General features: G+C 31.5%; 1 protein-coding gene and 1 pseudogene across 1 annotated transcript; both read left to right on the top strand.

Moving 5' to 3' along the window:
• The first annotated feature begins 2,698 nt into the window (after positions 1-2,698).
• Positions 2,699-4,534, top strand: LOC125212632 (uncharacterized). The gene is made up of 3 exons (XM_048112850.2): positions 2,699-3,055; positions 3,865-3,980; positions 4,081-4,534. Exons 2-3 carry the CDS (start codon positions 3,900-3,902, stop codon positions 4,405-4,407), a joined length of 408 nt encoding a protein of 135 aa, XP_047968807.1. The 5' UTR covers positions 2,699-3,055; positions 3,865-3,899; the 3' UTR covers positions 4,408-4,534.
• A 5,750-nt stretch (positions 4,535-10,284) lies between these two features.
• On the top strand, positions 10,285-10,956 carry LOC125187647 (transcription factor TCP24-like; annotated as a pseudogene).
• The last annotated feature ends 6,074 nt before the right edge of the window (positions 10,957-17,030 follow it).

Raw genomic sequence — 17,030 nt, forward strand, 5'->3', positions numbered from 1 at the left:
TATAGAGAAAAATTTATATATAAAAAATATAAATGAAATAGAGTAGAGAAATATTGTAGATTAAGTAAGTTTTTCTTAGTTTGTCCAAATCACTAACATCTCCTAAATAATTTGTCATATATCCATCGATTATCCTCTTATATATTTCCTCCAAACTACATCATTTATCCAATATATTTCTCATATTCTAGCAGATTGATTTTCTTTTCAAACATAACTAAATTTGAAATTGTCATTATTAAACCAAGAAGTTGAGATTCGAACATATGAACTATTAAACTTCTTACTGTAAATACTCTATTAAGAATGAAGTAATCACCTTCAAATCAATCAAAGTGAAAGCATAATAAAATACAAACAAATATAAAAATTTTAATTAAAACATACTTAGGGCGTGTTTGATAATTAGTAATACTAAGATAGAGAATTATATATGGACATTTCTAATTGTTTGATATTATAGTTAAACTTAACTCAAAGCCCAATATAAGACAAGGGCCCTCCCCAATTATACAAAAATTATAACTTTAATCATGTTTAGGTAACCCACCAATTTGTCAAGTTAAGCCATGTTATTTAATATACTATACAAATTTAGATAATTTTTGTTCTATCAAACAACAATAAAAAAATCATATCGTTGCATATCTTGACATGAAACTCGTAGTTCTTATCTTATTTTACATATCTTCTCATATCTTTTTTTTTTATCAAACGAATCCTTAAAGTATACATTCCAACATATATATTTCTGCATTTGTATTATATTAAGCAGTATATGATGGAAAATATTAGTTTGTGAAATTCCATATACAATCAAACATTTTTCATTAATTTTTTATGTTTCATATCTTTGTAATTATGGAGATCATTCTAAATCATTTTGGTCAATAACCATAAAATTAAAATGACCTCACCTGCAATAATTCAGGGGATAGTGCTTATCTCATGTTGGATATTTTAATTTTGGATGTAAGAATAAGTTTGCTCAGGTTAGATTCAACTCCTTAATCATTTTATATTTAATATACATCATATATCATAATCGGATTCATTAAAGGTTCATTAGCATAACAACATTATCACAATCCAGCTCATCCGAACAAACCTGCATTATAATTTTATATGGTGGAGTGATCATGGATTTGATCCCGTCTTCTTCTTTTTATTTTATATTTTTTTTAGACTAAAAGTACAAAATTTATCTTACATATTTTCCCAAAATATATTTTGGACCTATACATTACATGCAATAGCATTTAGTCTTAAACAATATATTTATAATAGTTTCATCAAACAATTAACAATTAACAACATTTCGAGTAGATTACTAACCTAGTTACATTTGAATTAAAAATTAAAAGAAGAAGAATCTTATGTTATAGTGGCCGAGCGGCTTGCACCACTCTGAGCGCCTCTTGTCTCCCGCCCACCCCGTTGCGGGGCCGCCTGGTGGTGCGGTGCGTCCAAGGCATTTTGAGCCCGTTTTGGATGCTCTAAGCCCCCCATTTTTTTCTGATTTCTTCATTTTGATTTTTATTTTTCATCAAGACTCAAAAAACAAGAAGGAATATTTTTCACTATCACCACATAATTACTCCATATTATAGGAGTATATTTTTCATGATATAATAGTAGTATTTTTCACAATCACCACATAATTACTCTGTATAAAATACTAATATTGTAAGATTGGCATATTTTAATCTCCTAATAATCGGACAATAACCATGACTTTTGATTTCGTGGAGGTACCCTAAGGTATGTACGGCTGAAATCCAAGTGTCGGTGTGCTACATGGTACCTTAATTAGTCATGTGTACTACTATTACATGTATTTATCTATGAAATATATAGAACAAAAATTCTCATAATTGGTTGTCTAACAAATAGAAGTCGGCACATACCGTAATCTCATTAGACAATTTATACATTATCAGTACTAAATTATGGAGTATTTAGTTCTTGGGGTGCATGTGCATCACTTTGTCAGGCTGCGCTGTTATTTTGATGATTTGTCGCAACGGGGCCCTTGTGATGCTCTAATACAAAATCCATTCATGTAGTATAGATAATACTGTACCAAAGATTCGCAATTAAAACAATTATAGTGCCATCACATAATACTTTAATACAGTTGAATTACTCGATTTTCTAATTACATTTTGTTCCTTCTATATTTGGTTGTTATTGTTACCATATATACATGCATACTAGTACTATTGTGTGTGCATAAAGTGATACTATATTATACATGCATACTACTGAAGTACTGACGTATAAAAAGTAATATGAGTAGTGTATTGACATATAAAAAAATATATTAACTGATATTTGATCATTTCTAAAAATATATGAACATGGTACAAAATACTTGAATTTCTTGATTTGGACATATACAATTCGAATTTTGTTAGATTTCTCATTAAGTGTTTAAATTGAGAGAGTAAGTGAAATTTAAAGTTTTCAGATATTTTTAGAAGAGGAAAATTGGTTATCTTAACTATCATCGATATCTTTCAATTTTACGAATTTTTTACGGGGCGCATAAATGTATTTTCAACGATTATTTTTTGAAAGAAAATTAATTGTTCCATATTTATCCTGTGATAACTCAAGCCCGATGTAGTATTTGGTAGTAGCAGTAGTACAACATATATATTGTATTTAAATAAAATAACGTTGGAATAGTAAATAAAAAAATAATTGGTGTGGTGGAGATGGTCGGAGCATCTCTCCACAAAGCTTGAAATACACATAGCAGTGGGATTTATTGGCATGCCTCTCATCATTCACATCAAACCCCCCATTTCCTAATACCCATACCAACAAACAATTACTTTGATTTCTGTGACAACAAATTAACACAGATTCCTCAAATTCTTATGCACCATCTCCTCTCTCTCTCTCTATCTGTCCAAGCACTTCGAGTATATATATTTATATGCCAAAAGGGTAACAACATTTGCGAGGGGAAAAGAAGCACAAGTTGTTGAAGCCAAATCAGATCAGATCAGAGAGAGAAAGATCTGATTTTTTCAAGTTCATGACACTGGTAAGAAAATTCCTTCATTTCCTTCATGTGTCTAAATTAAAAACAAGATTTGGTTCCTTTTTTGGTCAATATTCTTTGTTCTAGATTTTTTTCTTAAACTGATGGGTTTTGTTAGTTTCTTTTTTAGATCATTACAGAATTTACAGAAAGATTCATCACCTTTTCCTGAGGTTTTCAGCCTAAATTAACTACCCTTTTCCACACATCTTCAAAGTTAAACAGTTCCCTTTTTCTCCACTTTTCATAAAAAATTCTGCAATTTAACAGATTTTGGAGGCTTCATGTTTCAGTTTTACTGTCCTTGACTAGAATTAAATTAATCCTTGGATTTCTTCTTTTATCAATCGTTACATAGCATGAAAATTGAAAATCACCTTTTTTTCGGATTTTATGAAATTAGTAAATTGCTTAGTATTATTGGTGGGGTAATGGTACTTATAATCTATCTGTTACTATACAAAAATACAAAATGTAATATTCACGATTTTATATAACAACAAAGAAATGTAGTCCAATTATTCCCAAGAAAATATCTAAAATAGTGAAATATGTGGACTAGGGGAGATGGATTCACTATGACTCATCAAGTACTTTTCTTGATGAATCTATGAAAACGATGCCCAGCCATGCTTATAGATATTTTTCGTTTGCCAATAATTACTATGGCCCAATTTAACATTATCATAACTCATAATCAAATAAAATAAAATAAAAACATGTGGGTTTTCACATGTATTTATGGCCTCACTAGCACGATACACAGCTTTCATCATGTGCCGATTTTTAACAATTAATATTGAATATTTTAGGAAGAAATTACAGATTGTATGAATATTTGAAAGTAATGGAGAGGCTTCTGAATCAGTACGACAAGGAATACATGAAAATGGCCATGCTCAAGCACGAGGAAACATTTCGAGAGCAGGTGAAAATCAACATTAATTTAATTCCCACTCTATATTTTCTTTTCTTTTTTTTAATTAAATTAATTTAAGTTTTAATTTATTTATTTTTGGGGGGTGTAGGTTTACGAGCTCCATCGCTTGTATCGGATACAGAAAATGTTGATGAAAGACATTGCCAAAAACGGGCGGGATAGGAATAGCCCGGCTACTTATAACGGGCCGGGGTCTAAGGCGGAACGAGCCGTGGAGTCAGTTGGAAAATGTGAATTTGATGATCTGGAGCTGACTTTGGGGCCGAGAAGCTTCTACGAGAAGAAGTCAGGGCCAAGCTTATCTTCATCGTCGACAAGCAAGGGGGTGAGAAGCCCGGGATTAAAATGGGGGCCCGAGACTACAGTTTCCCACCAGCCTTGGCTATTTCAGGCCCTCAGCCTAAATATGACGTAATAAAAAATTTCATCTTATCATACCTAGCTAATTATGTACTATGTTATTACCACCTCTGCTGATTAATTATGTGATGTCAATGTTGATTGTAATTGGATTTCAATTTTAAGAAATCTTGTTTAGCTCTCTCTCTCTCTCATAATTGATTTAGATTATCTGGAATTTAGTTAAGATAATTATCTAATGGGAATCCCTAGATTGAAGCATTGTCCCACAGACTCACATGCAGATAAGACTTAGCCCATCATCGTCCATCGATTTGTCCTCGCCACATTCCTAAGATGTTCAATACAGTAGTGCGCTGAAAACATTTTATGTGTTGGAATGACTTAAGATTCACACGGTCCGTGCGAATCGAACCGAAGAATCAAATCATTGTTAGCGATGACTGATTTCGGCCGTCCGACAATGTTTAGGGAAAAAAAGAGACAAAGTACTATTTTTTCCGGTCTTATTTTTAATTTTATAGTTTTTGTTTTATTTCTTTTGAAGTCCCTATGGTAATCTAAACAGTTATAAATAACAAATATTTTATTTTGAATACAATTTTTTATTTATAGGAATACTTTTCATTTTTAAGAAACAAGCATTTCTCTATTGAAATATTCTTTATATGATTCTGCATCATAATATTACATCAGAATCTACTTAAAAAAAATCTAGTTTGTAGTGCTTCATGAATTGTTGGAATACACATTTTGATTTGCATATGAATATTATTTGTGAAAAATAGAGAAAGTGGAGGGGATCTGATCTAGATAAGCCTGCGGCACTTTGTTTTGTTCATTAGGCTAAGCTTGTGTATATACATATATATTGTTAATAATGGTGATGATCTCACACCAACCACATGGGAACTAATTTTGCAATAAAATATTGACTTTAAATGTGAAGATATGTCTGCCACCAAGTGAACATTAGATTCCTTTCCAAATAAACAAAATGAACTCCAATTATGTACACGAATGAATCCTGCCGGATAAAACATATACTCCATATATTAGGTGTTACTATTAGATTGATAATAAATTCATGATCTGCACCGTCCTTTACATTTCTTTTAAGTTATATATATATATATATATATATATATATATATATATATATATATATATATATATATATATATATATATATATATATATATGTGGATGTATTCAGGTCAGAACGCTAAGTATAAGTAAAACTCAAAACACTTGCAGTCCATTGGATCTTATGATCTAACGGTTAGATTAATGCCACGTGTCATCTAATGATGTAGAATTTTAGACTAATAATGTAGCTCGGATAATAATGTAGCATTTTAGTTTAATAATGTACAGTTTTAGTCTTACAATGCACATTTCTAGTCTAATAATGTACCTCGGCTAATAATGTAGATTTTTAGTATGATAATGTAACTAATCACAACCATCCAATCTAATGATCCAAGGGCTGTGATTAGTGCTGTGTTTTACACTAAGATGCTGTAAGGACCCTAACACACCCCTATATATATATATATATATATATATATATAGGGTGCGTGATAAATACTAACTAAGTTACAGTAATAACTAATAACTAATATCAACTTTGTATATTAAAAATATCAACACAGAGACATAAATTTATCAATCTTGTTGTGCTGATAAACTTATGTCTTTGTGTTGATATTTAAATTTTACATGTTGTATTGATATAATTATGTGTTTGTGTTGATATTTTTAATACACAATATTGAAAGTTATTACTTATTACTGTAAATTAGTTAGCACACTAACGCAACTCTCTCTATATATATATATATATAGAGTTGTGATCAATGTCGAACCCTTCTTAAAGACCGAACTGGAGACCAAATTTGGACTACTCATTTTTTTTAATCTTATGGTTATGATTAATTTAGAATTTATTTAATATTTTATTAAATAAAAAAAATTAATTTTTTTTTTTTAAAAAAAATTAAAAAAAAATTTAATTTTTCTTTTTAATTAAAAAAAAAAATCGATAAAAACTTGCTGGAGTAAATAATGAATTATATTCACTACATAATGAACTAAATGAATGTATGTTATGAAGTAATTTTTCGCATTCATTATATACTGAATTTACTTCAACTGAAAGATAATTATGTCATAACACATTATGAAGTAATAAAATAATGAAATGAAGTAGTAAACTAATGAAATGAAGTAATAACATAACTGAATGAAGTAATAAACTAACGGAATGAAGTAATAGAATGACTGAATGAAGTAATAAACTAACGGAATGAAATGCTAAACTAATAGATAGAAGTAATAACATGATTGAATGAAGTGATAAACTAACAGAATGAAGTGATAACCCTAAACCCAACTGAAAGATAGTAATAAACTAATGGAATGAAGTAATAACATGACTGAATGAAGTAATAAACTAACAGAATAAAGTAATATGTAACATAATGAAGTAATAACATGAATAAATGAAGTAATAAACTAACGGAATGAAGTAATAGCACGACTGAATGAAGTAATATGCTCATAACAATAACATGACTGAATGAAGTAATAAACTAACGGAATGAAGTAATAACCCTAAACCCAACTGAAAGATAATTATGTCATAACACATTATGAAGTAATAAACTAATAGAATGAAGTAATAGCATTAATAAATGAAGTAATAAACTAATTGAGTGAAGTAATAGTACGACTGAATGAAGTAATAAGTTCATAACATACATTCATTTAGTTCATTATGTAGTGGGTACTCCATCAAGTTTTTATCGAATAAAAAAAATTAAAAAAAATTAAAAAAAATTAAAAAAAAATTAAAAAAAAAAATTAAAAAAATTAAAATATATATATTTTTATTTAATAAAATATTAAATTAATTGTAAATTAATCACAACCATAAGATTAAGAAAAATGAGTGGCCCTAATTTGGTCTCTAGTTCGATCTTTAAGGGTGGATTTGTGGTTAATAGGACTATATATATATATATTTAGGGAGATGATCAAAATAAGAATGCATTTAAATTCAGAAATGCAGCCCAAATCTTGACCCTAGGATTAGATGATCTAATGGTCAATAATTAACCCAAAACACGGAAGGTCATAATTAAGTAGTTTTAGGTCATATTATAATATTTGGGTTTATGTCATGTTAAGATCATTTTAGGTCATGCTTTGTTAGCATGACCTAAAAATAAACTAACTATGACCTAAAAATGCCTTACGTATGACCGTGTTCTGCGTTTCTGTATTTAAATCTGGTCTTCATAGATCAAAACCCTATATATATATATATATATATATATATATATATATATATATAGAGAGAGAGAGAGAGAGAGAGAGAGAGAGAGTCTCATTATTCACAAATCCAGTCTTAAAGGCCAAACTAGAGACCAAATTAGGGCCATTAGATCCAGATTTTAATGGATGAGATGAGCTGATGTTATACTCAAATTTCTCCTTCATTAGGTACAAAATTTACTTCAACCAGGGGCATTTTAATGAATTTGCTTGCTCAACCAAAGCTACAACAGATGGTCTAATCTGAAACCGATCATTGTAATTAATTCATGGATCATGAAAACGTAGGAAAACTTGGTTTTTTTGAATGTATATTGCATTTGTTTAATCAAATACTAAAATGAAGTAAAAACCTAGTCCAATGAAGTAACAACAGTTTAGAATGAAGTAATAAACTCACTGGAATGAATTGTATATTTACAGTTAATAAATTAAAAACCTAATTCAATGAATTCGAACGAAATATGTGAAAAACCCACTGGAATGAACTACAAACATATTTGAATGAAATAATAAACCTACTGGAATTAAGGAATGAAGTAAAAATATGTTCATTTTCAATTTATTACGTATTGGAATGAATTACAAACACATTTGAATGAAATAATAAACCTACTACAATTAAGGAATGAAGTAAAAATATGTTCATTACATATTGGAATGAAGTAATAAACCTACTAGAATGAACTAAAAACCTACTAGAATGAAGTAAAAACTTATTCTTTTTCAGTTTATTACATAGTGGACTGTTTATATTTGCTATGATTTTTGACTAGCAAAAGTAAGGTTTTATGTTATACACCACTGCCTTGTTTTATGAGCCAAATGAAGAAATAAAGGAGTTGCCCAAGCCTGGTAGTCGATTTGCCAAATGCCACATGGTTGTCGGCATGATTCTAGGAATTGCGACTAAATAGAAGAAGAAGAAGAAGAAGAAGAAGAAGAAGAAGAAGAAGAAGAAGAAGAAGAAGAAGAAGAAGAAGAAGAAGAATGTTGTGATACATTTATTTGTTTGTAATTTATTACTTCATTCCTGTAGTTTTGATACTTCATTCCAGTAGTTAATTACTTCATTCCGATAGTTTATTACTTCAGTCCATTTTTTTTGCCGATATTCGCTTTGTTAGTGTTATTTCTTTTTAGTTCATTACTTCATTCTAGTAGGTTTATTACTTCATTCAACTAGTTAATTACTTCATTTTTCTAGTAGGTTTTCTACTTCATTTTGCTAGTGTTATTTCTTTGTAAATTATTACCTCATTCTTGTATATTATTACTTCATTTTAATACTTAATTACTTCATTCTAGTAGATTATAACTTTATTCCACTTTGAATTTAAATTAGTTTAAACTTTTTGCAAACTTTAAAGCGAATAGACTATGTGAAAGTGTTTCAGAATAAAGTATTGCTTCTTTATTAAGATGTATTCTTGTGTCAATGTTGAACCTATTTATTTGTAAGAAGGACCACACGTGCCTGTATTATTTAGGTATTTTCATATTCACGGTATTCATTATGATGTATTGGTATAGTTTATTGTCTTTTCAAATATTTGGACATTAAATAAAATCTCATTTCAAAAGCACAAAATAACTCTACTAATGAAGTATTTTTTATTTTTTGTTTCATTATGTACGAATCTTTCACTCTCTTACTAAATAAAATATATAGTATATTATTATGATTACCGTGCTAAATTTTCTGTTGGACAATCATTTATCAATAGTTCTTGTCTTGATTTATGCCAACTCAAAGTAATGCTATTACTCCATTCCATTGGTTTATTACTTCGCTATTACTTCATTCCATTAGTTTATTACTCAATTCCATTAGTTTATTACTTCATAATGTGTTATGACATAATTATCTTTCAGTTGAAGCAAATTCGTTATAATAATGAATGCGAAAAATTACTTCATAACAAATGTTCATTTAGTTCATTATTCTATGAAGTAAATATGACATTTTATTGAAATACAATGTTAACCGTGTTAAACGTCAAGTAGTAGTAATGAACTTATTACTTCATTCAGTCATGCTATTACTTCATCCCATTAGTTTATTAATTCATTCCATTAGTTTATTACTTCATTCAGTCATGCTATTACTAGAAACCAAATTAGGGCCCTTAGATCTAATTTTTAAAGGATGAGATGAGATGATGTAGTGAAAATTTTCGCATTCATTAGGTAGCCAAATTACTTCAACCGAGGGTCATTTTTGTCAAATTATATTTATAGTTTATTACTTCATTCAGTAGATTTATTACTTCATTCCAATAGTTTATTACTTCATTCCAATAGTTAATTACTTCATTCCACTTTGAATTTGAATTTGTTTAACCTTTTTATAAAATTTAAAGCGTAAAAACTGTGTGAAGTGTTTTCAAAATGAAGTATTTGTTTTCTATTATGATGTATATCAATGTTGATGAAATTATAACCTTATTTAATAAGGTAATGGATTAAAGTAATAATCCAATTGAAGTACATTAAAGTAAAATCCTATTGTGATGAAGTGGTATACTTGTTGAATGAAGTAAATTCCTGTATAAATGGGACTCACAAAACTAGTATGAGACTCAAACTATAAATGGAGGTGGATCACATCCCGTGTTAATTCCTCAAAATCAGCAATGGCGGCTATGCTTAACCGATTGCTACTAAGAGAGACAAAAACAAAATAAACCATGAGCAAGGGGAGGATCGGCGGCGAGGCGCGGCCGATCCAGGAGGCTGGCTATCGTCGCGGATAGTTAGGGTTTCTCGAGCCACCGGCGGGAAGGACCGCCACAGCAAGGTCCTGACATCGCGAGGGCTAAGAGACCGCTGCGTTCGATTAGCGGTTAACACCACGATCGAATTCTATGATTTGCAGGACCGATTAGGCTACGATCAGCCGAGGAAGGCGGTGGAGTGGCTGCTCGCGACAGCAGCTAGCTCGATTGCAGAGCTGCCGCCGATCAATTCTCCCTTTCCGGCGGCGGTCGGTGGTAGCAACAGCTTCGAGACCTCGATTGCCAGATCTGAGAAGGCGGTTTAGGAAAATGAGAAAGAGAAATCTTCTTATGTTGCTTCCTTCACCAAGCTATTGAGCGGAGGCAAGGATGCATCCGATGAGAATTCCAACAGCGAAGCGGCCAAGCTGGCGGTGGCAAGTGGGAAGCGAAGTAGCGAGGCGGAGGGAGCGGTGGTCGTAGAAGCACTGATGAGGGAGAGAAAGAGAGCTAGAGAAGAGGATATGGTGGCGCCTTCTCTACGATGAGAAAGAATTGTAGAGAGAGAAGTTGGTTGGAATTGGGAAGTGAGGATGAGCTGCACATTCCTAAACTACCCTTTACCAATTTAATTGAGTAAAAAAATCAGAAATTATTAATAACCATTAGATGTTATTAATGCATGGTTGAGATTTGGTCTCTAGTTCGGTCTTTAAGAAGGGTTCGACATTGATCGCATCCCTCACGAAATCGAGTTCAATTTGGAACGAAGATTTCACGCAATTGTTGTGTCAATCAATTCATTCATCACTTTCAATCTTCAAAGCAACAAAACTAGTGAGTTATGTCTCAGTTCGTTCTCTAAATCCAGAACGAATTGAACTCTCTATTCTGATGATCAAATCGAATCCAGAAGTGCAATTCGAATCAAATCTAGAACGGATCCTTGATTGAACTTCAATTGGTGCGAAGATTGACGATCCCACTCTTTTGCAATTTGTAAATTCATAAGTGTAATTCGTTCTCAATCAACTCTGAATTGCAAGGAGTTTGACGATCCCGCTGTCATGGAGATGAGTCAATTATTAAGGGGGTAAGAAAATCATAAGGCCGTAATTTATTCTATAATTGAAATTCATGAATTCCACTTGATGCAAGTCATTGTTGCTCCTTTGATAATATGTAAACTTCATGTTTTTTATTAGTGATTATTTGATAATCTGCATATTCATCGATTATTGCATGTTTGTTGAATTCACGACTTCATGTTTTTATCCAGCTTTGTTGATCTGAATTTGATTTATGATTATTATTCATTCTTATTTGTTTATTCGATTAATTTTTAGTGTAGCATGTTTTATTAATTTCAGATTGCTTCGTTATGTATTAAGAATTGCATTTCTCTGAACTTGCAATTGCATATCTATATTACAATTGCATCGGGTGAATATTGCTGTTCAAATTCGTTTTGCTTCGTTTATAAACCTACTGATTGCTGTTCAAATTTGTTTTGATTCGCTTATGATTAAGTTCTTATGGTCATACTCTGTTTCTTACAAGATTGCTGCATTATGTGGTACATGTTGCAGTCCAACATATGGTCAATTGCAGATTCGGAAAGCAGTTCTGCAAGCTGATTGGTGTCCATGAAGGAGAAGGTCGTGAAGTTGATGATAAAAACATTGTGTTAGTGTGGAAAATGCGGAGAAATGTGTCCCTGTGACTCTACAAATTTTGGCAGACAAAATGAATAAGAGATCACTTAGTTCGTTTTGAAGTACTTGAAGATTGTAGTCGCATATTTTTTTTACCTTTACCAGATTGCAAATTAAAGTCATGAATGATGCATTGTTAACACGTAGTGTGTGCATTTGACATATTACTTTATTAAATTTGTTCATGATGTAGTTTATTGAAACGATTGCATATTTGTTCTCACGGTATTGCTTACTATTGCTCAATCCATTCCAATTTCACTCAATTTTTGATTTACTGAATCTCGTTCATCTGATATGGCCGACGACTCCATTCTCAGTTTTATCTGTAATTTTGTGCATAATTTTAGAGCTTATTGTTAATTGAAATCCATGAATTTCGTGAATTTCATTCTGCAAGTCGTGATCTGTAATTGAATTCCATGAATTTTAATATGTGACTGAACTCCGTGAATTTACTAAGTAATTGAACTCTCCGATTTGTAGCAGTCTACTTCGTATTTTCCCCTTTCATTTCTGTGAATCTCTTCTTGCTTCTTCCTTCTTTGCTGCTAATTTCATAAATTTCGTTGTTGGTTTCAGTTTTAATTCACAAATTTTTTGCAGTGTTATTCATTGTATATTGCAGTGTTACCATGACGATATTGCAGTTTACATTTAATTTACTAATTTTTATTCCTGATGTAGTTTAATGAAACGATTGCAGACCACACTATTTGTTTCAATCTATTACGTTACTAATTTCACACTGCAGTAGGATTAATTATTAATTGTATACTATTGTTCTCAGGTTGCATTCCATTTCAATAATTAGTGTTTGTTGACGAGAATAATTTTATTTGTGTCGAGATTTCAGTACACCGCTATATGAGTTGCAGTGCACCCAATAATTAATTGTTGTATAACTTTACGACGTATTCCTTAGCTAGATTTAACATAAGCATGCAAATATTTTATAAGTAAAAGACATCAAAACAACTACAGAAAAAAAAATCAATTCAAATTACGTCATCAACATTGTCTACGCCAAAATAATACAACTATGTTTCAGTACAAGAAGCTACCCAGAAAAACATCAACCAAATCAGAATTCATGTTCAAAACACCAAGAGTTTATTCATTGGTCACGGTTTGTGGTAGTCCACAACCATCTTCTCCACATCTATTGGTCCCTTCTTTTTCCCCTCTTCGAGGTATGTAGTTCATTTTGAAGTTGAGATGGGTACCAAAGCCCATTTCTATAATATCCTTCTTCTGCTTCAAGTTTAAGTATCCATGACATTCGCAAACAATTCCGGCTTCGTTCAGGGCCTTCACCCCCTACAAAAAAAAAGAGTATTTCCATCATGATAATCAATACTACAATATTATAAATGATGCACTGCAATATTTGGTGATAAACAATAATGCAATATTATAAATGATGCACTGCAATATATAATCAGCAATACTGCAATATATAACATGCAAAACTGCAAGATGTATCACAATACCTAAACCTCCCGATCCTTTATTCTACTGCCTGTGTTTCAGCTTCCTCCTCATTCATATTTTGATGACTAGTGTTGGTTTCAGCTTCTTCTTCATGTATCTCCCTTCTAGAGTTTCGTTCAAACTCTTCTTCTGCCTGTGCCTGTGATGTTGTTCTTTTTTTGTGCCATTTTAATTTATCTGACACTGCATTAAACCAAGAATATCAATCAATATTGTCCACCAATCAAGCAACATTCAAAAAAATGAATCAGATACAATAAAGCAACATCCAAAATGAAGCAGATACAACCAAATCATCCACAAATCACCCAAATCAACCAAAAAAACGATCTCACTTGGCTTGGTTACAATAGCTTAGCTCACTGATCTAGGGTTTCCTAACCGAGCTTCATCTAAGTTTTCCAAAACATCAACCAAAATTTTGGAAAAACCTCAGATCCACATAACAAAATCGCGATAAAAACTAGAAGAAATCATCATACAATTGCAAAATTACCATTTCGTTATACAATTGGCGATCAACAATACTGCAATATTGTAAATGGTGCACTGCAAAATATTATCAGCAATACTGCAATATCAGTATCACATATATAACCAGCAAACTTACATAACAAAATCGCAATAAAAACTATAAGAAATCATTGTACAATTGCAAAAATCACCAATACATGGAGCAAAATTGCCATACAATTGCAAAATTACCATTACACCAAGCAAAATCGCTATACAATAGCAAAATTACCATTACACCGAGCAAAATCGCTATACAATTGGTGATAAACAATACTGCAATATTGTAAATGATGCACTGCAAAATATTATCAGCAATACTGCAATATCGGTATCACATGTATAACCAGCAAACTCAGTTGTTGTTTGGGCATGCAACTATACAAATTCGTAAAAGATGAAATATATGAATCTGGAACTTCAAAATGCACATCACAACCAACCAAAATCTCAGTTCCTCTAAGTTTTCCAAAACATCAACCAAAATCTCGCAAAAACCTTAGATCTAAAACAATAAATTTAGCAAACAAACACCAATCAACATTAAACATGGCAGAAATTGAATGAATAATACTTAAATCTCGCAGCAACATCAAGGAACATACGCAAACACAGTAACATTCTCGAAACCTATTCTGATCAACACCAAACAGAAACCTAAAACCTATTCCGATCAACGTACCTTGTCGATGAAAAAGCCCTAAAATCTTGTAGTTGTGGACTGATTTACAGTTTAGTGGTTGCAGGTTTGATGATTTTTGAATGTACGGTTCGCAATTCCTGAAATTAGCCGGAAATTGTTGATTCACGGTGTAGTGGCGGCCGGAAATCGCTGATTCACGGTGTAGAGGCGGAGCCGGCGGGATTTTGTGAACTTTTTCTCTCAATTTGTGAATCGGGGGAGAGAGAGGGGATGTGAAGAGTATCGCAATTGTTGGGGATATCCCCAATTTTGATTTCAAAATATTATGGAATGACTAAAATACCCACGCCTGCAATATCCAATAGATAAGACTGCAATCCGAATTCTATTTCATTAATTCAATCCTAGGCGTCCATCTTATAGATCTAAGGGCTATGATAAGTGGTATGTTGTCACTTTAAATATGGTGGCACCCTAACGCTCCCCTATATATATATATATATATATATATAGGGGTGCATTATAATGATAACCTCAATTTGTGTGATAACCCTATAACTAAATCTCCACCACACATTTTTAAAATATGTGGTCTAGATTTAATCTAACAAAACTATCATTTTATCAAATAAAAATATCATTTTCGGATATATTAAGGGAAAAAATTGTCATTTCGTTCTAAAATTTGGTGGGAAAGAAGGAAACTTGACACAAACGCTCCATTCAATTTCTCTCACACTCAAACCCTGCATTCAATTTCTCTCACAAACAAACCCTCTAAATCGCGTTTCAAAGCCTTCGAATCGAAGGAAAAATCATCCGATTCTGGAATATGTCGAAGGAAAACGCTCAAGCATCATCGAAGAAAGGTTGGATGAAGTTTATTACTTATTTCACTTTTGATTTTGCTCGATTTATCATTTTGCTGGAGATTTTCTCGATTTTTTTTAGATTCTTTAGTTTTTTAGTGTAGATATTTCTTATATTTATACAATATCGTTCATGCATGACAATATTGAGAACAATCTATATATTTAGATTTACATTTTGCTGTGTATGCTGCTGGTGTGTGTTTTTCTGTGTTTGTGTGTGTGTTTTGCTTTGTTTATGTGTGTTTTGCTGTGTGTGTGTTGCTATGTTTTTGCATGATCTGTTTAAATGTAGAAATTGTGCTTTTGCTTGATAAAATGATACTTTGGGTGCATAAAATGATAGTTTCTGAAAATGATAAAATGATACTTTGTGAATAGTGTTTTGTTCTACTTAAGTGACAAGTTATGCCCTCTCTGCTTTTTTGAACTCATTGAAGTTTAGAAAATGATAGTTTCAGAAGATAAAATGATAATTGCCCTTGATAAAATGATGGTTTTATATTATAAAATGATAATTTCATGGGATAAAATGATAGTTTACATTATAAAATGATAGTTTCATGGGATAAAATGATACTTTATGTTTGTGTGTGTGTGTGTCCTGATGCTACTGCTGTTGTGTTTGTGTGTGTTGTTGTGTGTGTCTCTGTGTTTTTGTGTGAGTGTGTGTGTTGCTATGTGTTTGGTTGATCTGTTTAAATGTAGAAATTGTGCCTTTGCTTGATAAAATGATACTTTGGGTGCATAAAATGATAGTTTCTGAAAATGATAAAATGATACTTTGTGAATAGTGTTTTGTTCTACTTAAGTGACAAGTTATGCCCTCTCTGCTTTTTTGAACTCATTGAAATTTAGAAAATGATAGTTTCAGAAGATAAAATGATAATTGCCCTTGATAAAATGATAGTTTCATGGGATAAAATGATACTTTGACTTTATATAATGACATAAACTGTTTAACACACTGAAATCTTTTGTTTATTAGGAAAGAACATTCGTGATAATGATGATGATGAACATAGAACATTAGCAGAAGAAGTAGAACATATAAGAAATAAGAAGAAAAGAAAGAATGATGATGCAACTGATGGTAAGACAGCTTCAAAGAAGGGCAAGAAAAAAGTTGTTGAAGATAGTACAGTCATTAAGACAACAACTTTGGCAAGAAGAAGGAATACTGACTTCTTCGTTGACATGCTTCAATCTCTAAACGAGAATCAAAGAAGAGATGTTCGAGAGATTGGGTTTGGTGCACTCCTAAACTTCAATATAAGAAGTTTCCCAAGAGCACTGGCGTATTATCTGATCTACAACTTTAACCGTAAAAGTTCATCAATTGAGTTGAACAGTGGGAATCACTTTTTTTAGATGATGAAGATGTTCAC

Source organism: Salvia hispanica, chromosome 2, assembly GCF_029641045.1.
Source record: "Salvia hispanica isolate PSC_SH4W2 chromosome 2, Shi_PSC_v1, whole genome shotgun sequence".
Classification (NCBI taxonomy): Eukaryota; Viridiplantae; Streptophyta; class Magnoliopsida; order Lamiales; family Lamiaceae; genus Salvia; species Salvia hispanica.